The sequence below is a fragment of the Salpingoeca rosetta genome, assembly GCF_000188695.1.
Source record: "Salpingoeca rosetta unplaced genomic scaffold supercont1.23, whole genome shotgun sequence".
Lineage (NCBI taxonomy): Eukaryota > Choanoflagellata > Craspedida > Salpingoecidae > Salpingoeca > Salpingoeca rosetta.
Genome location: NW_004754911.1, coordinates 520944 through 540943, shown reverse-complemented (window position 1 = coordinate 540943; position 20000 = coordinate 520944). Strand labels below are relative to the sequence as shown.

Below are 20000 nucleotides of genomic sequence, written 5' to 3'. Positions count from 1 at the left end.
ACAACCCCCTCACACGGTATTATCGACCGTCGTCGTGCATACCTGCATCTGTTGACAGGATGATGAGACGGAGGATGGCGAGCGCGTCGCTGAAGAACACAGAAAGACAGAACGCGCAGCTGAGGTGCAGCTTCTCGCCCCGCCTGTTTGTATGGATATGTTCGTGCCGAGATGTGTACGATTGTGTGTGTGTGTGTGTGTGTGTGTGTGTGTGTGTGTGTGTGTGTGTGTTGTACTGACTCTCAACCATGCTATACGTCTCACGCAAGCTTCCATTTCACTCACACGCACACCAACAAAAACACACGCACGCCAACAAACGCACACGCACACGCATACACACATCAGGAGAAGAAGGAGGCGGATGCGCGCGTGCGGGCGGAGATGGTCAAATCGTTCAGAAAGAGTCGCGGGGACATCTTTGAGGACGACAACGACAGCACGAGCGCGAAACCAAAGGCGGGTGCAAAGGTGAGCGTGTTGTTCTGCTCTCATGGACTGCACCATTGACTGCATGCTGTTGCTCGTGCCTCGATCAGCAATGACGTGATGTGGCATGCATTTGACCTTGTGTTTGAATCCCATACCCTCAACGCGAGCGCTCACACAACAAATGCAACCCCGTGAACCACCGATGTGCACTGAACACGACCGCCCATGACCAGGTGGATACGCCGAGTGAGAAGCGCGCCAAGGACATTGCCACAAAGGTGTTTGAAGAACTTGGGCAGGACCGAAACACAATCACTCTCCAGGTGCGTGTTGTGCTGTTACCACCGCATCATCATCAGCGCGTGTGCATGCTTGCTGCAAGTACACACGCTCATCCCTGCCTGCACCTTTCAAGCTCACACTACACACACATGTCCACACACACACACAACACATGTACACGCAACACGCACCACACAACACGCGCACACACATACACATACACATGCACACACACATACAACACGCAGGAGTTTGTGTCTCGGATCAACACCAGCCCGACTTTGCAAGCGTTCTTTCCCTTCTGATAGATCAACTGTTGATACGTTTGTCGCCGCATCTGTCTCTCTTCTGTCAGCGTTCTTGCTGGTTGCTTTGTTCACGACAACGTGATGTGCGCGTGTGCATGTGTGTAACTGAGCGAATCCCTCGTTTACGTGTCTTGCTGGACATTGTGCTGTACATTTTTCCAACCTTGCTTGCCTGCTTTCTATTGTTCTCTTCCTCTCCGTACGTGTGTGTGTCTGTGTGCGTGTGTGTCTGTGTCTGCCTGTGTGTGTGTGCGTGCGTGTGTGTGTGTGTGTGTGTGTGTGTGTGCGTGCGTGTGCGTGTGTGTGTGTGTCTGTGTGTGTGTGTGTGTGTGTGTGTCTGTGTGTCTGTGTCTGTGTAGCATGACGAGCGCCATCAGGGGCGCACGCTTCCTGGTGTTGTGGTAAACTCTTGTTTATTCACTTGCACCACCACCTCAATGAATCAACAACAAACCCGCTCCTGCGCACATGTCAGCACAGGATGAGAGACACAAGTTGTAAGACGTGAACAACAGAGAGTGCATTGACACGCACTCAAGCACAAACACACAGGGTTTCGCACATTGGACAAAGAAATGATGTACTCCGCATTGCCCACTCACGTGCACGCATGCCTGTCGAAATAGTGACATGTACACGTACACACACACGCCTCCAAATTGAAGCAATTACGCCTCCAGCTGCAGTTGCTGCTGCAGGTGAGCAATAATCGCCCTGTGGCAGAACTGGAACTGGGGGAACGTCTGCACCAGCAGCATGCGCTGCTCACGCATCTCCTCCAAGACTGTGGAAAGGCGGGGCAGGAGCCCTTGCTCCGCCAGCGACAGCGCAACTTCAACCAGCACCAGGACGCCAGACCGCCCAACACCGGCGCTGCAGTGCACAATCGTCGGCCAAGCGGGCTGCGCCGTGTTGCCGTTGAGCAGGCGGTCGCGCGTCACCGCCACCTCGTCCACAAACTTGAGAAACTGGTTGGAGTCGTCTGGGACGCTCTTGTCCGGCCACGCCGTGTACTGCAGCTGGCGGATCGAGCGCTTCTCCCCCGTGATCATGTTCTTCACCCGCAGCCCGCGCAGGGCGTATGCCTCGTTGGCCACCTCGCCCAGCAGCGTCACGCGAAAGTCGCCGTACTGGATGGCGTCGTAGTCACCTTGCTCCCGCGGCCAGTACCGCTCGCACTTGGTCCGCCCGTTCTCAACCTCCGCCGCCACCATCACAATCATCTCAGAGCCCTGCTCCCACACCATGCGCCAAAAGTCGCCCAGCGTGCCCTTCACGGGGCCCTGCGTCGCCACGTACCAGTAGTTCCGGCGCCCGGCCTGCAGCGACACGTGGTTGCCGTTGATGTAGTCAGTCTCTGCCGAGCTGTACAGCTTCACGCGCGTGTCGTCATACGGCAGCACGTCGCTGTAGCGGTTGCGCGGGCGGTTCTCCTCCGATTTGGCCGTCTCAAACGTCGCCGTCGGCTTGATGCGCGGTACCGCCTGGAACGCCTCGTCGGCGCCCTCCAGCTGCCCCTGCAGCGAGCGGATAATCTCGCCACTCGTCGCGGGCTGTCTGTCTGCGGCCTGCTGCTGCTTCAGGCTCACGGGGCTGGCAATAGTGTCCAGCTCAGCGCCAAGCCTCGACTGCATCACCGATGAGTCGGAGAAATCCTGCCTGTACTCTGCAGGCACGTTCTCGTACTCGCTGTCAAGGGGCACGATGGGGCTCTGCGCGTAGGTGTTGCGGCCTGCATGGCGACTATCGTCGTACACGTCGTCGATGCCCTCCCAGTCGAGCGTGCTCTTGTCCAGCGCCGTGTCGTAGCTCGATGCGCGGTACCGTCGCACAACAACCACCAGCACCACACACGCCAGCACCCCAATCACTCCCACCACCGCAAAGATGGCGGGCTGCGCAACAGAGTTGCCGCTGCCCGACTTGGATGCCGGCGGTGGCGTCACGGTCACAATTTCCTGCGGGGGAATCGTGCACAGGCGACCAGACCACCCGTCAACGCACTCGCAGCGCTCCTCTTCGCGCACGCACACGCCGCCGTTCTCACACGCATTCTCGGGCTGCTCGCAGAAGTCTGTGTCGACGAAGCACGGCAGGGGTGCGACGAGGGTTGAGGACATGGTGAGAGGTTGTGGTGAGTGAGAGGTAAGGACACGGTGAGGGGTTGTGGTGAGAGGCTGTGGTGAGTGAGTGGTGAGGGGGTGTTACCATGGGAGCAGAACCACGTGCACATCTTACACGCACACACACACAGATGAATGTACACACGCAAATTACGACACACGCACACACGCACCCATACACAATCACACCCATACACAATCACACCCATACACAATCCCATACACAATCACACCCATACACATTCCGCATTCAAACACATGTACGCACACGCGCGCATACACGAAACGCACCGACTTCACATGCGTCGCCAGAAAACCCAGGCAGGCACGTGCAAGTGTAGGCGTTGATGTGATCGACACAGGTGGCGTTGTTTTGGCAGGGCTGGCTCGCACACTCGTCAATGTCGACGTCGCACAGCTCACCCGTAAACCCTGCGTCACACTCACACACAAAGCCGTTGTTTCCGTCCCGGCAGTCGCCGTTCACGCAGGGGCTGTCTGCGCACTCGTCCACGTTCACCTCACAGCGGTCGCCCTCAAATCCGTCGGGGCATTCGCACGAGTACGACGCCAGCGCGTCAACACACGTGCCGCCGTTCAGGCACGGGTCGCTCGCGCAGTCGTCGATGTTCTGCTCACACCGCTCGCCCTCAAACCCGAGCGCGCACGTGCACGAGAAGCCGTCAATGAGGTCGACGCACGACGCCCCGTTCAGGCAAGGGTTGCCGGCGCAATCGTCAACGTTCACCTCGCACAGCGGACCCGTGAAGCCAGCAGCACACCTGCACGAATACGTGCCAACCTCATCAACACACGTGGCGCCGTTCTGGCACGCGTGGCCGTCGCATTCGTCAATGTCAACCTCGCACCTGTCGCCCGTGTAGCCGTCTGCGCACTCACACGTGTAATCGCGCATGTCCTGCGTGCACGTGGCCCCGTTCTCGCACGGCAGCGCAATGCACGGGTCTGGGATGCACTCAAACGTCGTCTGCGCCACCGTGCGCGCCACCTTTGCGTTGTAATCGGAAAACTGCACATCGAGCACATCGCCTTGAATCGGGATGCCCACACCGGCATAGCCGACGTAGCTGTAAGGGGCAAGCGAGGGGCCCGTGAGCAGCGGCGTAATGCGGTCTGCGCTTGGGCTGCCGTTGCTGTCCAGTGTGGCCACGAAGAAGCTCACGCCAACCTTTGCGCCGGCAACAATGCTCGAGTCAAATGCCACCGTATGCGTGCCGTTGCCCGTGGCTGCTGCGCGCACGATGGTGCCGTTGAAGGGTGCGGGCTTGGCCTCGACCGGCGTGCCAAACAGGAACTCGCTCGCAACCATGCGCTGGTGGAAGCCCTCTGATGGGCTCTCCAGATCAACAAACACAATGGTGTCCTCGCTCTCTGGTGCTCCCGAAGCGTCGCGCGTCGTCACCTCCACAACAAACCGGCAGTCCGTGGCGAGCGAGACAGAGGCAACCCTGGACACCTCCAGGAAGCGGTACTCGTTGGCCACCACCTTTTGGCTGTAGAGGAAATCGGCCGTGTTGATCTGGCTGTCGCCGTTGATGTCCATCTCAAGCAGCTGCTCGGGGGTCACGTCCGTGTTATAGCCAGCGAGGTACCCGTACAGGAACAACACGTCCGCCAAATCAAACACGCCATCAAGGTTCACGTCCCCGTTCACCTGCACATCGCGGCGCTTGCGCGGAGCTGCGCCACGCACACCGTCAGCTTCGACATCGACAACACCCTCCTTGCCCTCATCGCCAAACACAATTTGGTTGGTGACATCAAAGGGCTCAAGCGATAGCAGGTTACGACGACGACGACGCCCGTTGTCGGCTGTAGCGGCGGCAGCGGCGCTGCTACTGCTGCTGCTGCTGCTGCTCTGAATGAGCACGCTGACATCACCGGCAACAAATGGAGTGCCGGCAGCAACGATGGTGGAGCCCATGCTGCTGAACACGTCAAACCGGCCCGCCAGATCCGTGTATCCTGCGGGCGCCGTGCTCTTCACCTCAAAGGTGATGACGGCAATCTCCACGAGCGTGGGGTCGTCTGCACCGCCCTTGAGCAGCGGGAAGATGCCGCCTGAGCGAATCACGCCCGCGCTCGCATCAATGTCAACAAACAGGCGGCTGTTGGACCAGCCGTCACCGGCAGTCACGTACAGCACCGACAACACAGCTGGGTCAAAGGAGAGCTGAAACTGCAGTGCATCCACAGATTCCACCGTGGTTGGCAGACGCAGCACCAGCGGGACGGAGAACGCCTGGCTCGTGCTCTGTGTCGGGATGGGCTCGTCAGCGGCAGCCAGGTTGCCCATGTCCATGTCCAGATCAGCCACGTCGAGGTTGATGCGCAGGCTCGCTGTCCCTTGCACGCCCCCGCTGGTGGCTGTAATCACGGCAGGGCCGCGCTTCGTGTTGCCTGCAATAGTGAGTGCGCCCGTAGCCGCATCCACAACCACGGCTTCCTCCTGGCTGGAGGAGAACGTGATCATGCCGGGAAAGTTGGGCTGCTGCGTGGTTGCGTTGAAGAGATAGCCGTGCTGCAGGCGCGTGCCGTCGTCCAGCACCAGCGTCACCTGCACGGCCCCGGCGTACACATCGCCCATGAGCCCAGACAGAGCGGCCGGTGCCTCCACGACAACCTGCGCCACCTGTCGCTGCGTGCTCGTCACCTCCATCTGCAGTACGTTGGACACAATGCCGCCAGCTGCAAACGAGGCTGTGACGCTGCCCAGCGTCTCTCCCGTGGCGAGGAGCAGCGTCTCGGCCACGTACAGCTCGGGAACCGAGATGTCAAACTCAATGTCGGGGTGCGCCGTCACATCAATCTGGTCCCCGTTGGAGAGAGACAGCAACGCCAGCAGCTGCGCCTCCTGGAACCGCCCCGTGCTGCCAATGGCCTCCAGCGGGCTGGCGGAGACAGATTCTGAACCGGGATACGGCGGGTACGGATGCGCGGACAGGTCCAGGCGCACAGCCTCAACAACGGTGATGGGGAGGGTCTGGTTGAAGCCTTCAAAGGACACCACAACAGCAGCACCCTGCACCACGCGCGTGGCCTCGATGGTCAGACGGCCGTCCTGCGTGGAGCTGCCCACGACGAGGGCGCCGAGCCCAAAGGTCTGCGTGTCAATGATGACGCGTGGATCAAGCGTCACATCGCGGGTGCTGCCATCCTCACGTGTGGCCACAATGCGCAGCTGCACGCGGCTGCTCACACCAGCGGCAACGGCTGGAGAGCCAGCCATGGCAATGACGTTGGTGCTCACGTTGTACTGCACGCTGACCACGTCGAGGAACTGGACCGGGAACGTCTCCCTTCCCTCCAGCACTGCAGCTCCACCACACATGGCCGCCGTTGTGCGCACATGCACATCCTGGCCTTGTTGGTTGGTGTTGACAACGCCAATGACAGAAGTGGTCTCCATGACCACGCTGCCATCTGCGAGCATGACTGCGTCGACGTCCATCACGTCTGCGTTGCTCGCCTCGCGGTTCAGCGCAATGTTTGGCACCGGGCCTGCATCGGAGGACAGCACCAGGATCTCGCCGCCCTGTGCATCAACAATTACAGAGACGGCGACCCCAGGCTGCAGCAGCTCGGAGAACGACGCCTTGACGCTGCTGCTCACGCCCACTGACACGTCGGGGCCGTTGCTGCCAAACGCCGTCAGGGAGGGTGCGGCTGCGCCCACTTGCACGTCAACTGCCAACAGCGTGCGCACGTGTGTGGCGACGTGTCCGGAGGACCCCAGCACAGTCACGTCCTCGCTGTCCCAAACCAGGCCTGGCACGGAAGGGGACACGAGTTGCAGCTGTACCGTGCCGGGGGCCATGCCCTGAAGCACGGCGCGGCCGCCCGTCAGGGCGAGATGCAGGTCAACATCGTACTCGCCCTCACCGGCCTGTGCACCCACCAACTGCACCGTGTCCTCGTTGGACATTTGCAGAAGCCAGGGCGCCATGTGCGTCACGTCCACAATCACGCTGCGCACGCCGGCGACAAACACGGCGCGAATGCCCACGCGCGCCTGCTGGAAGGTGCCCGTGCAGTTGCCCAACGCTGCGGCCGTGGTCACAAAGTGCAGCTGCGTGTTGGACACATCCAGCTGCACGGAATCCAGGCGCATGACGTTGAGCGCCACAGTGTCCTGTGCGGTGCCCAGGAGCACCGTCACCTCAATTCGGCCGTCAGTTGGGTCTGTGGATCCAAAGCTCACCTCCGTGCACCCCGTTGCCTGGGTCACGCCGGCGCCGGCGCAGAAGTGGCTGTCGGAGGCAAGGACGGTGCCATCCGTGTTAATGGCAAGCACCGTCATGCTTCGGGAGACGCGGGCGTCGGGCGTTGGAGCCAGTGGCGCCGTGTTCACCAGCAAGGGCGACTCGATCCACGCCAGCACGCCAGCAGTGTCGACGGCAACCACCGTTGTTGTCGCAGATCGCTGGGTGGGCGTCACGTTCGCGTCTGTGACATGGGCAAGGGAGTTGACCGGCACAACGCGGCCCGCGAGCGACAGCATCTCCTGCACGCGCACGGTGACCCGCACGGAGAAGGAGGACGTGGTCGTACCGGCACGGGCGCGCACAGAGAACAGGTGCATAAACTCATCGCCCGTGCTGCCCGTGTCGGTGCTGCTCACGCGGGAGCCGGTCACGACGAGCTTGCCACTCACTGTGCGGGCGGTAACACCCCACATGTCCGTGCTGGTGACCTGTCCAAAGGAGATGGTGGCGGCAGACGGCGTCAGCTGCAACTGGAACTGCGTGAGGGCAACGCCATCCCGCGCACGCCCAAAGCAGTCAATGTCAAACCCGCTCTCGGAGAACACGCTGCCCTGCGGGAACCGGCACACGACGCCATAGCCAGTGGCCAGCGCCACGGAGGGCTGTTGCTTGAGTGTCAGGTCGGCAATCACAGTGGAGGTGCTGCTGATGTCGCTCAGCAGCGCGGCCGTCACTCTCACATCCTCATCTTGCTCGTAGGAGAACCATGACGAGGGCAGGGTGACCGTTGCCGTGCACACCGCACCCTCTTGCTCGTCCAGCTTTGACACACACACCGTGGTGAGGGGTGATGCTGCTGCTCCCAAGGATGCTGGTGGCGACACGGTCACAATGGCTGTTGACCCCTCCGCCACAAGTGCGCTGCCGCGCTCATCCTCAAAGCGAATAAAGACAGAGACGGTGGGGTCGTTGAACCAGACATTGCCGGACGCCGGCAGGACAACCGCCTTGAATGTGGTTGGTGATAGGCGCGGTGTTGTCACTTCCATGTCCACGCTGAGCGGCCCCACTGCGCTGGTGACCGCAACCTTGAGGCCGGGCTTGAGGTTGTCAAGGGCGACAAGGTTGAAGCCTGGCTCGCTCGTGCTGGTCTTGTATGCGACAAAAGCGTCATTCGACGACACGTAAGGCTGCATGCTTGTCGTGAGCAGGGAGACAGTGGCGTTGCCGACGGGAAGAGGACCGGTGGCCAGCGCCGCCGTCAGCGTTGTGTATGCGGCCTGCGTGCGGAAGCCAACAAGGATGTTGATGCTGCCTGGGTAGAAGTGAACAAAGGCCACGTCATCTGAGCTGACACCGGTGGTGGCCAAGCTCTCAAGCACATCAGACTGCAGCTGGGCAAGGTCTACTGTGTCATAGGATGCATCGATGGTCAGCGTTGTTGTGGCCTCTGTCTCGCTGAAATCAGGTGCGGTGTTTGGCACATCAATGGAGATGGTTGCTGTGGTTGTTGTAGTAGTTGTGGTTGTGGTTGTGGTTGTGGTGGTCGTGGTGGTGGTCGTCGTGGTGGTTGTTGTTGTGGTTGTGGTTGTGGTGGTTGTGGTTGTGCTGGTTGTTGTGGTGCTGGTTGTGGTTGTGCTGGTTGTGGTTGTGCTGGTTGTTGTGGTGCTGGTTGTTGTTGTGGTGCTGGTTGTTGTGGTGCTGGTAGTGCTGGTGCTGGTAGTGCTGGTGCTGGTAGTGCTGGTGCTGGTGGTTGTAGTCGTTAAAGTGGTTGAAGTAGTTGTGGTTGAAGTAGTTGTGGTTGAAGTAGTTGTGGTTGAAGTAGTTGTGGTTGAAGTAGTTGTGGTTGAAGTAGTTGTGGTTGAAGTAGTTGTGGTTGAAGTAGTTGTGGTTGAAGTAGTTGTGGTTGAAGTAGTTGTGGTTGAAGTAGTTGTGGTTGAAGTAGTTGTGGTTGTGCTCGTTGTTGTTGTGCTCGTTGTTGTTGTGCTCGTTGTCGTTGCTGTGGTGGTCGTCGTCGTTGTCGTTGCTGTCGTGGTGGTCGTTGTGGATGTTGTTGTCGTTGTCGTGGAAGCGGCGAGTTTCCGCAGGGAGACGGAGGCGGTGGAGGTGGCAATGCCCGCCTCTGTGCCCAGGTCTGTCAAAAGATAGCAGCGAATGTTGACATCAGGTGTCCAGATGAATGCACCAACGCATGCAGCCTCCGCCTCACATGCCTGCAGGCACTCTGCCCCCGTCGTCACTGGGGCTGTCAGTGGGAGCCTGAATGTCGAGTCAAATGCGGTGCTGAATCGGCGAGGAGAAGACACTCCTCCTTGTGTGCCGACGAAGACCACATCATAACCTGTCGTATCAAACTGCAGCACATGTGTTGTTGTCGTGCTAATCATGGTTGTAGTGGTAGTCGTTGTGGTGCGAGTAGTGGTCGTTGTAGTCGTGGTGGTGGTTGTGGTTGTGGTTGTGGTGCTAGTAGTGGTTGTGGTCGTGGTAGTGGTCGTGGTCGCGGTTGTCGTCGTTGTCGTCGTTGTTGAAGTGGTCGTCGTGGTCGTCGTGGTTGAAGTGGTTGTCGTTGTCGTCGTTGTTGAAGTGGTCGTCGTGGTCGTCGTGGTTGAAGTGGTCGTCGTGGTCGTCGTGGTTGTAGATGACATTGCTTCTTCAGTCGTCGTTGAAGTGGTCGTCGTCGTCGTTGTTGATGTTGTTAGCATGAGCTTTCTCAGGGAGAGGGATGCGGTGGACGTTGGGAGACCTTCAGGCGTGCCCAAGTTGGAAAGCAGATGACACCGCAACGTGGTTGTTGTCTCTCGCAAAAACACGCCGAGGCAGGTGTTGCTGTCGTGGCATGCCTGCAGGCACTCTGCAACACTCACCACGGAAATGACCTGCAGCTCAAACCGTGCGTCGAATGCAGTCGAGAAGCGCACGGGAGCACCGGCGTTGAAGGCAGACACACCTCTGAACACAACCTCATACTCGCTCTCATCGAATGGATACTCAAAGATGGCTGTGGTGCTGCTCGTGGTCGTTGTCGTCGCTGTTGTTGTCGTCGTGGTGCTGCTCGTGGTCGTCGTGGTTGATGTTGTAGTTGTGGTCGTTGTGGTTGTTGTAGTTGTCGTAGATGTGGTGGTGGTCGTCTTTGGCAGCTTCACGAGAGACAGCGACGTTGTGGAGGTGGCAGTGCCCGTTTCGGTCCCAAACTCAGCAAGCAACCGGCACTGGTAGTCTGACGACCGCTCAAAGATGAAGAGAGCCAAACACCTGTCATCAGCATCACACAGATTGACGCATGTGCGCGCCTGTGTTGTGCTCACCACAGCCAACTCCAAGGAGGGCACAAATGCAGAGCTGAAGCGCCTCGGGGAACCACTCATGCCCTGCACACCTTCAAACACAACAACGTAGCCGTTGTCCTCAAACGCAAACCCGAGCACATCCGTGGTCGTCGTCGTCGTGGTGGTTGTCGTTGTTGTCGTTGTTGTCGTCGTTGTTGTCGTCGTCGTCGTCGTGGTTGTGGTTGTGTCCAGCAGCTTGCGCAGCGAAAGAGACGTCGTGGACGTGGCAATGCCCGCTTCTGCGCCAAGGTCTGACAGCAGGTGGCATCGCATGGTCGTTGTCGCCTCCCTCAGGAACACACCAGCGCACGCATCCAGTGCATCGCACTCTTGCAGGCACTCAATGGCCGCATCAACGTCCAGCACCGCAAGCTCGTATTGGCTCTGGAAGGCGGTCGAAAACCGGCGGGGCCCATCGCTGCTTGTGCCCTGCACCCCAGCAAACACAACGTCGTAGCCATTGTCTGAAAATGGAAAGTCAAATGCGTCCGTCGTGGTCGTCGTCGTGGTCGTCGTCGTGGTCGTGGTCGTGGTGGTCGTGGTGGTCGTGGTTGTGGTCGTCGTCGTGTGCACCTTGGCGTAGCTGAACGAGTCTGTGGAGGTCACGACCCCAGCAGACGAGCCAGTGTCGCTCAGGAGGTAGCAGCGAAGCTCCGTCGCCGACCGCTGCCAGAAGAAAATGCCCTCGCACGCCTCCTGCGTGTTGCACTCAAGCACACAGGTGGCCTCAAGCACGTTGTGCAGGACCAGGATGGTGCTGGCCGCGTCAAAGGCGGTGGTGAAACGACGCCCACCATTACCACCAACGTGCACAAGCTCGTAGCCAGGGATCACGTCACCAGCCATGAATGCGCTCTCCTCGCAGGCGTCGCCGGCAAACCCGGGTTGGCACTGGCACACACCGCGCTGCTCTGCCACGTCGTACTGACACATGCCGCCGTTCTCGCACGGATCCAGGCGCGAACCTGTCTCCGACGCAAAGTAGCCCACCACCATGAGACAGTCCTGGAGAACTTCGCACGAGACACCGGCGTACCCGGGAATGCACACACACTCCCGCCCGGTGCCAAGCGCATCCTGCACGCACGTTCCACCGTTCATGCAGCAATCCGAGGACGGCTCGCTGCACTGCGGGCCCGTCGTGCCATCTGCACAGCAAATGCGGTCTGTTGTTGCCGTTGGCGCCGCAAACTCGTACTCGCCCGCCTCAGCTGCACACTTGCTGATGTCCATGCACACGCGATCGCTCGTTGGCGTCGCAGCAACGGCCTCGTACTGGTCCTGGGAGCAGCGCGTCAGGGGCTGGCACAGCGTGTCCTGCTCGCCCTGGCAGCCGCCACTGGCAAATGCGTCGCTGTCGCAGACCGTGCACGCCTTGCACACGCGGTCCGTCGTGGCCGTGGCAGCCGTCAGCACGAAGAACTCGCCAAAGGCGTCGCAAGCCGTGAGCGGAGCGCACTCGCGATTGCCATCCAAGCTGCAGGGCGTCGTCTCGTACTCGTCTGCGCCGCACACCGTGCACGCCTCACACACGCCAGAGCCGTCCTCAGCCACGTGGGCGAAGAAGCCAACACCGCACTCGCTCTCTGAAACACAGGCGCCATCCTTGAGCAGCTGCGGGTACACGCAGCTCGTGCAGCGACCACTGAGGTCACACGCGCCGCAGCCCGTGTCCACGCACAGGGCGCTACATGTCACCTCGCTCACGTACGGCTCGCTGTCGTCGCAAGGCGGCTGCTGTACCAGGGTGACCAGGCCTTGGCTCGGGTACCAGATGCGACACACGCCCATGCGGTCGTAGCTGATCAGGGTCTCTGTCGCTGCGACCAGGGCGTCTGTCGGTGGTGCGAGACCAATGGCCTCGCACAGCGCATTTACAGTCCACGTGCGATGGAAGAGGTAGCCGTCCAGCACGGGCTGGCCCGTCCACGCGCCGCACACCCGGCCCGTCTCGTGGGCAGTGGCAGCCGAGGAGCCACTCCTGTACTCAACAGCACCGTACACGTCCGCAAGCGATGAAGATGCCGCGCACGAGTCGCGGCACTCACCAGCATCAAGATACTTGTAGTTGGTGCACATCGTGCACACGTCTGCGGAAGAGCAGGACACGCAGTCCTGTGGGCAGATGTCTGCGCACGTTGGGCCACCAAACCCTGACGGACAGTCGCAGGTGAAGGTGGCTTGCCCTTCGATGCAAGTCCCGCCGTTCTCGCACGGGTTTGGGCTGCATTCGATGGTCTCCTCCGTACACGTCTCGCCGACAAACCCTGGTGGGCAGTCGCACGTGTAAGAGTTGATGCCGTCCACACAGGTGCCGCCGTTCTGGCACGCGCCATCGAAGCAGTCGTCCTCGTTGAACTCACACAGGTCACCGTAGGTGCCAACGGGACACCTGCACGTGTACGAGTTGACCCCGTCGACGCATGTGCCGCCGTTCTCGCATGCGTGGCTCTCGCAGTCGTCAATGTTCACCTCGCAGTAGCTGCCCGTGAAGCCAGATGGGCAAGAGCACGTGTCATCCGCGTCGCACGTGCCCGGTGCACACGGGTTGATGCGCAGGCCCGTGCGCGCAAGCACCTCGAAGCGGTATGCGTTGCAGTTTGCGAGTACCGTGCATGTCTCGCCGCTCCAGCCAGGGAAGCAGTTGCACTCGTACCCGTTGATCAGGTCAACGCAGGTTGCTCCGTTCTGACACGGCGATGAGGCGCAGTCGTCCGCGTTAATCTCACAGAACTCACCGCTCAGGCCGGCTGGACACTCGCACTTGTAGCCCACAGGGTTGAGCTGTGTGCACTGCACGCCGTTTTGGCACGGGCACGCCATGCACGCCGTGTCTGCGGTGAGCGAGCACTCCCCAGTGATGACCTCGCCCGCGCCAGCATCGCATGTCGAGCACGCAGAGCACACGCGATCCATGGTGGGCGTGGGCGCCTGCGTCTCAAAGGTGATGCCAAGCTCGCACTGCGTCAGCGCCGTGCACACCCGGTTGGAGGTGGCCGTGCCCGGCACAGACTGGTACTGGGCAGCGGGATCGCACACGGTAAAAGGGCTGCACACGCGGTCTGTGGTGGTTGTGGGCGCGCGAGACTCAAACTCTGTCAGGGGGCGGCACGCCGTGTATGTGGTGCAAACGCGATCCGTCGTCGCCGTTGGCGGCTGCAGCTCAAACTGCACGCCCGCCAGGCACTCCGTCAGCGCCAGACACACGCGGTCGCTGCTCTCCGTGGGCGCACGCGCCTCATATTCGGTGCTCGTGCACATGGACACGGCCTCGCACACGCGGTCCTGCGTGACAGAGGGCGGCTGCAGCTCGTACTCGGCACCAGAGCACACGCTCAGGGCCGTGCACTCTCGGTCGCTGCTGAAGGTGGGTGCCACTGTCTCGTACTGCTGGGCAAAGTTGCAAGTTGTCAGCGCTTCGCACACGCGATCGTTGGTGGGTGACGCAAGCACAACCGCGTATTCCGTGGCAAGGCAGCTTGTAAACAGCTCGCACACGCGGTCTGTGGTGGCCGTGGGCGGCGTTGCCTCGTACTCCAGCTCCTCGTTACACGTGCTGAGCGCAACACATTCGCGGTCGGACGTGGCTGTTGGGGCCACTGTCTCGTACTCCGCCGCGGCTTCGCACTGCGTCAGCGCGCTGCACTCGCGGTCTGTTGTCGCTGTTGGCGCAAGAATCTCAAACTCCACCTCCGGGCTGCACTGCGTGACGGCAGCACACTGCCGTGGCGTGCTGGTCGTCGGCGACTGCACCTCGTACTCCTGCACGGCCACGCGGGCATAGGACGCCGTCACCAGGCCGGTTGTCACGCCGTGGGCGTCGCCCAGGCGCGAAAGCAGCGTGCAGGTGAGTGCGGTGGACGCGGACGTTGTCGTCGTCACCGTCTCCAGTGCCAGAACAAACCCCTTGCAGCTGCTGCGCAGGAAGCACTGGTCTGCGCACGCCTTGGCGTCAGACACAATCTGCAGGTCAAGGTGGGCCGTGGGGTCGGTGAATGTGGCGAAGACGCGGCCGCTGCCGTCGCCAGCAAAGTTGGTCAGCTCGGCGCTGAAGCTGCAGTACTTGTCCGCCAGGCACGTGCGGTCCGAGGTTGGGGTTGCTGCAACAGCCTCGTATGTCAGCTGCTCCGGGCATGGCGAGAGCGGCTGGCACACGCGGTTGGAGGTGGGCGTGGGCGCGGTGGCCTCATACTCGGCGCCCTCCTCACACTCGCGCACGGGTGCACACACGCGGTCTGTGGTTGCCGTGGGCGCGAAAAGCTCGTACGTGCCCTCGTCCAGGCTGCACGTGGTCAGGCGACGGCACACGCGGTCGGAGGTGGTGGTTGGTGCCACCAGCTCATATTGCAGCTCAGCGTGGCACACGGTCAGCGCGGCGCACACGCGGTCCGTGACGCGCGAGGGCGGGTAGCGCTCAAATTCGTCTTCCGTGCACGTGGTCACGGCGCTGCATTGACGGTCGGTGGTCGTCGTGGGCGCCTTGCTCTGGTACTCGTTGGTGCCGCACGTCGACACGGCCACGCACGTGCGGTCTGTGGTAGCCGTTGCAGCGACCGACTCGTACTCTGTCGAGGAGCACACCGTCAGCGCAGCGCACTGGGTGTTGCGGGTGCTGGTGCACGCCTCCACCTGGTACTGTGTGCTGGAGCAAGGCGTGCACGGTCCACACACGGTGTCATCTGGGCCGGCGCAAGTGGCGACGAGGAACGTGCCAGCTGCGCACTCGCTGCACGGTGCACACACGGTGTCCGAGAAGACGGTGCACGGCTGCTGGATGAACGTCTCGCCGGGCGTGCAGGTGCTGCAGCCACTGCACTGCGTGTCCTGCGTGCCTCCGCAAGCCAACACGATGTGCTCGTTGGTGGGGCACGTGCTGCACGCCGTGCACACACGGTCGCTTGTCTCTGTGGGAGCATGGAGCTCATATTGGTTTGCGCCGCACTCGGTGATGGGGCGGCACACGTTGTCGGAGGTGGCGGTGGCCGGCGTGGCAAGATACTCCTCCCCAGCAACACATTCAGTGATGGGGGAGCACTGCTGGTCGGCGTTGGGTGTCGCTGCCTTGCTGATGTACTCCCCAGCGGCACAGGCGGTGATTGCACTGCACACGGTGTCCTGGGCGGACGTGCAGGGTGTGCTGACGTAGAACCCAGTTGGGCAGGTGGAGCACACGCCACAGACGGTGTCGGTGGTGGCGGTGCACGCCTGCTCCACAAACTCGCCGGCATCGCAGGTCGTGCATGTGCTGCATGCGGTGTCACGGAACACGGGTAAATTGTTGACGGTCTGCACGAAGCAACGACGGCTCACATACTGGTTGGCACCGCACGTGCTGCATGTGCGGCACACCACGTCACGCGTCGACGAGCCCGCAATAAACACAATCTGGTTTTCGCTGCACACAGTCCAGTCCTCGCACACGGTGTCGGCAAACTCTGTACATGTGGCGGTGGCATACGATCCACTCGCGCACTCCTGGCAGGCTGTAAATGAGGGGGAAAGGGAATGGGGGCATGGAGTGGTGAGGAAGAAAGGCGAGCAAGCAGCATCAAGCGCATGTGTGTATTGCGTGCATTTTGCGCGCGCGCGCGCGTGTGTGTATGTGTGTGTGTGTGTGCGTGTGTGTGTATGTGTGTGTGTGTGTGTGTGTGTGTGTGTGTGTGTGTGTGTGTGTGTGTGCATTGCGCACATTATGTGCATGGTTGCGAGTGATGTGGGTGCGCATGTGTGTCTGCATGCGTGAAGACCATCGTCATGACAAGTCAGGCATACTGTTCGAGACTGTCAGTCCCCTCGTTTTGTCAACACTAGAACTCACGCTGGCAGTTGCCCGTGGTCGTGTCGGCGTAGAAGCCACTGCCACACTCTGAGGAAGGCACGCAGGTACCAGAAGCACTGACAAAGTAGCCAGCCTCGCACACGTCACACGTGGACGAGTCCTGGCACACGTCGCAGTTCAGCCCGCACAGCGCGGAGCAGGTGATGCTGGCCAGGTGGGGCTCGCTGTCGCACGGCGAAAACTCCACCAGCTCTGCACCTGGGTACCAGATGCTGCACACCGTGGACCGGCCGGTTGTGGGCGCGGCAAGCGAGAGCTCGTCACTCCAGGACAGCCCGAGCCGACGGCACACCTCCGCAGGCGTGACGCTCGTGTGAAACAACGCGCCCTCCAGCTTGGGCACGCCAGTCCACTCTTGGTGTTGGTGATGATGGGTGTCGTGGATAATGGTGGCAGCGTGAGCGGTGATGGATGTCATGTGAAATCGAGTGGGTGAGGCCTGTTGCAATGGTCTTCGTTTTCGACACACACACACGTACACGCACACGCACACACACACGTACACGCACACGCACACGCACACGCACACGCACACGCACACGCACACGCACACGCACACGCACACGCACACGCACACGCACACGCACACGCACACGCACACGCACACGCACACGCACACGCACACGCACATGCATACGTATTGGACAGCGCATGCACTGTTTCGTACTCTTGCCTTCCCCCTTGTCTCTCCCACCCCCGCTCCAACACACACACACACCCAATCCCTTCCACATCTGAGTCGCTCACCGCCGCAAACACGTGGTCCGATCTCTGTGCTGTCGCTGGGAACGCTCGAGTACGGATCAGTGACGAGGCCCGAGGGACACGTGTCAAGACACACGTTGTCGTGCAAATACAGTGGCGCCTGGCACAGCGTGCACACGGACGGGTCTGTTGTCAGGCACTCGGCGCAACCACTATCCGTGCACTCTGTATGAGTTGAGAGCGATGCAGAACAGATACAGAGGGTGTGTTCAAACAACAAATGGAAACGGTCAAGTTCATGGGCATCGATCTCGTGTTGATGGTGTTGATGGTGATGCACAGACAATCAACGCACCCACATGTACACTTCAAGCAGCATAGAGCCAACCCCTTGCACACCAAACCATGCAACCCGTGTAGTTCGTGCAGGTGCTCGTCGTGTGTGCACAGCATACCCACCCTCACGAACGCTCGTACCCTCTCGGTAAAATCGCGGGCACAGCAGGTGCATCACACAATCACATCACACGAACACGTTGCACACCAAACCACCACAACACAACAAGCAACGCACCGATGTCGCAGGTTGGGCCGACAAAGCCCGGGGCACACGTGCATGAGTAGTCGGCACCGGATGAAGTGCACTCGCCACCGTTGTTGCAGGGGTCAAAGGTGCAAGGGTCCACGGCCAGAGAGCAGTCGTCGCCACCCCAGCCAATGGTGCACTCACACATATACGATTCTGGGCCCGTCTGCACGCACGCGGCGCCGTTCTGGCATGGATCTGGCACGCACGGCTGCACAACTTCGCTGCACGTGCTGCCTTCAAAGCCGGGCGCACAGTTGCACACGACTGCGCCGTTGTCAACAGCACAGGTTGCGCCGTTCAGGCACGGGTTGGCATCGCCCGCGCACGGATCGACGATGTTTTCGCAGAAGGAGCCCGATGCCGTGACGGGGCACAAACACTCTCCTGACGGCTGACACACGCCGCCATTCAAGCACGGGTTCACCAGCGTTCCAAGCTGCTGGTACAGGTGCGCTTGTACCAGGTAGCAATCCTCGAGCGTCTCACACGAGTCGCCAGAGAACCCTGGCACGCATGAGCATGTGTCACCAACACAGGTGCCGCCGTTCTGGCAAGGGCAGGCTGCCTCTGCGCCTGTCACAACATATTGGGGGGGGGAGGATGAAAGCAATGAGAGCAGCAAGAGCAAGCGGTGAGAAATGGCAACCGCTGGCGTGGCTTGGGATTGACGGCATTTGGTCTTGTGGGTGTTGGTGTTGTTGGTGGAAGTGTTGTTGCTACTGCGCCCCTGAGCCGAGACTTGATCGGTACGTGAAAGATGTCACATGCAACATCAACCACACACCCTTCCAACAGGTAACGCCACAACGAGCAAATCTCGTGTGTACGCGTTCATGTATGTGTGCGTGTGTGTGTGTTTGTGTTTGATGTGGTTGTACCTAATGGGCTGATGAAGAAGAGCGCTGCTGCTGCGAGCAGGAAAAGACCCGCACGAGCCAGGCGTAGCGCCATGACGGTGGTTGTCTGGGCTGCGAATGTGCAGGCAAAGCGTGACCACGTCGGAGTTGTGTCAGAAGAAGAAGGACGAAAGAAGAACGGGGTGAAGGAAGGGCGAACGAACGTCCACACCTTGGGCGGTCGATGGTAAAGCGCAAACGCAGGAAAGAATGAGAGAGAGAGAGAGAGAGAGTGTGTGTGTGTGTGTGTGTGTGTGTGAGTATAAGTGTGTGAGTGTGTGTGCGTGCACATCAAAGGTGTAGTTTGCAGATGTGGCGCAGGGGTAAACTGAAAAACAATGGCGTCATCAATGAGGAACCTGCCAATGCCATCTGCCACGACTTGCTTACCTGCTGTCGATGTGATGTCAGCAGAAGGAAGCAACGACACACCAGCAAGAAGCAACGACCAGTGAGATGTGGGTCGTAGGGCGTGGGGTAAAACAAACGAAAGGTGGGGTCAAGCCAAGAAGCCAAGCCAAGCAATCAAGCTAGCTGGGCGGCAATCTGTTCTGTGATTGGCCAGTTGAAGAAGGGTGTGGTATGCAGCGTTGTTTGAATTTTTTTTTTCGTGTACATGATAATTTGTGAGGAAGAACTGTGTGAGCTGACCACGAATTATCTTCATTTACTCGTGCATCGAATCAGTGAGGTGTCCATAAATAACACAATGAAAGGAGGAGATGCGACAACGTGTGTTGCGGTCAGTCACCACAATCACAACGGTCACTATCATGGAGCAGGCGCATCAAGCATTATCGTGGATGCGAGGAAAAGTGATGCCATCGGCCAGAGTGATAGTGATGGTGTGGATGCTGTGGGTAGAAGTGGACTTGAGGTTGCTGAAACGCGTACAGCGGAATGCGCGGCGCGTTTGGCTGCGCTGTCTGGTGTGCGTGTGCAGGGTGCTGTACATGTGTTGGCGCCTGCGGGTGGGGATGGGGCTGATGCGCGTGCGCGTGTGTCGCGTGCCAGGCTTGCATGCCAGGTTGAGGCTGGTGTGAATGAGGGTGTGAGTGTGGGTGCAGGTGTGGCGGTGCGGAATGCAGTGAAAGGTGGGGAGAAGCATGACCAGGCTGCTGTGGAGAGTAGTGTAGCTGCTGGTGTGGCACCGGAGCGTGAGGAGCAATCAAAGCCTGTGCCGATGGCGCTGATGGCACGTAATCTGTCGTTTCCCTTGCCAATCGCGCAAGCAATTGTTGTTGTTGGTGTTGTTGTTGTTGTTGTTGTTGTTG

At 60.1% G+C, this 20000-nt stretch overlaps 3 protein-coding genes across 3 annotated transcripts in view; 1 reads left to right on the top strand and 2 right to left on the bottom strand.

The window, feature by feature from the left end:
* PTSG_08391 (uncharacterized protein) overlaps positions 1 to 1019 on the top strand; it is a gene marked incomplete at both ends in the record, with an annotated part of 3444 nt that extends 2425 nt beyond the window's left edge. Inside the window, 4 exons of the mRNA XM_004990584.1 lie at positions 59 to 124; positions 349 to 471; positions 666 to 755; positions 963 to 1019. Of these exons, the coding sequence (XP_004990641.1) occupies positions 59 to 124; positions 349 to 471; positions 666 to 755; positions 963 to 1019 (336 nt within the window). The remainder of the gene's footprint in view (positions 1 to 58; positions 125 to 348; positions 472 to 665; positions 756 to 962) is intronic.
* A 671-nt stretch (positions 1020 to 1690) lies between these two features.
* On the bottom strand, positions 1691 to 19013 carry PTSG_08390 (Notch2; the record flags this gene model as incomplete). Its single annotated transcript, XM_004990583.1, has 6 exons — positions 18709 to 19013; positions 17816 to 18403; positions 17284 to 17466; positions 16516 to 16890; positions 3437 to 16180; positions 1691 to 3096 (listed from the first exon to the last, which is right to left on the bottom strand). The coding sequence occupies exons 1-6, from the start codon at positions 18779 to 18781 to the stop codon at positions 1691 to 1693; spliced, it is 15369 nt and encodes a 5122-aa protein (XP_004990640.1). The 5' UTR covers positions 18782 to 19013.
* A 500-nt stretch (positions 19014 to 19513) lies between these two features.
* PTSG_12718 (uncharacterized protein) overlaps positions 19514 to 20000 on the bottom strand; it is a gene marked incomplete at both ends in the record, with an annotated part of 11550 nt that continues 11063 nt past the window's right edge. Inside the window, one exon of the mRNA XM_004990582.1 lies at positions 19514 to 19760. Within this exon, the coding sequence (XP_004990639.1) occupies positions 19514 to 19760 (247 nt within the window). The remainder of the gene's footprint in view (positions 19761 to 20000) is intronic.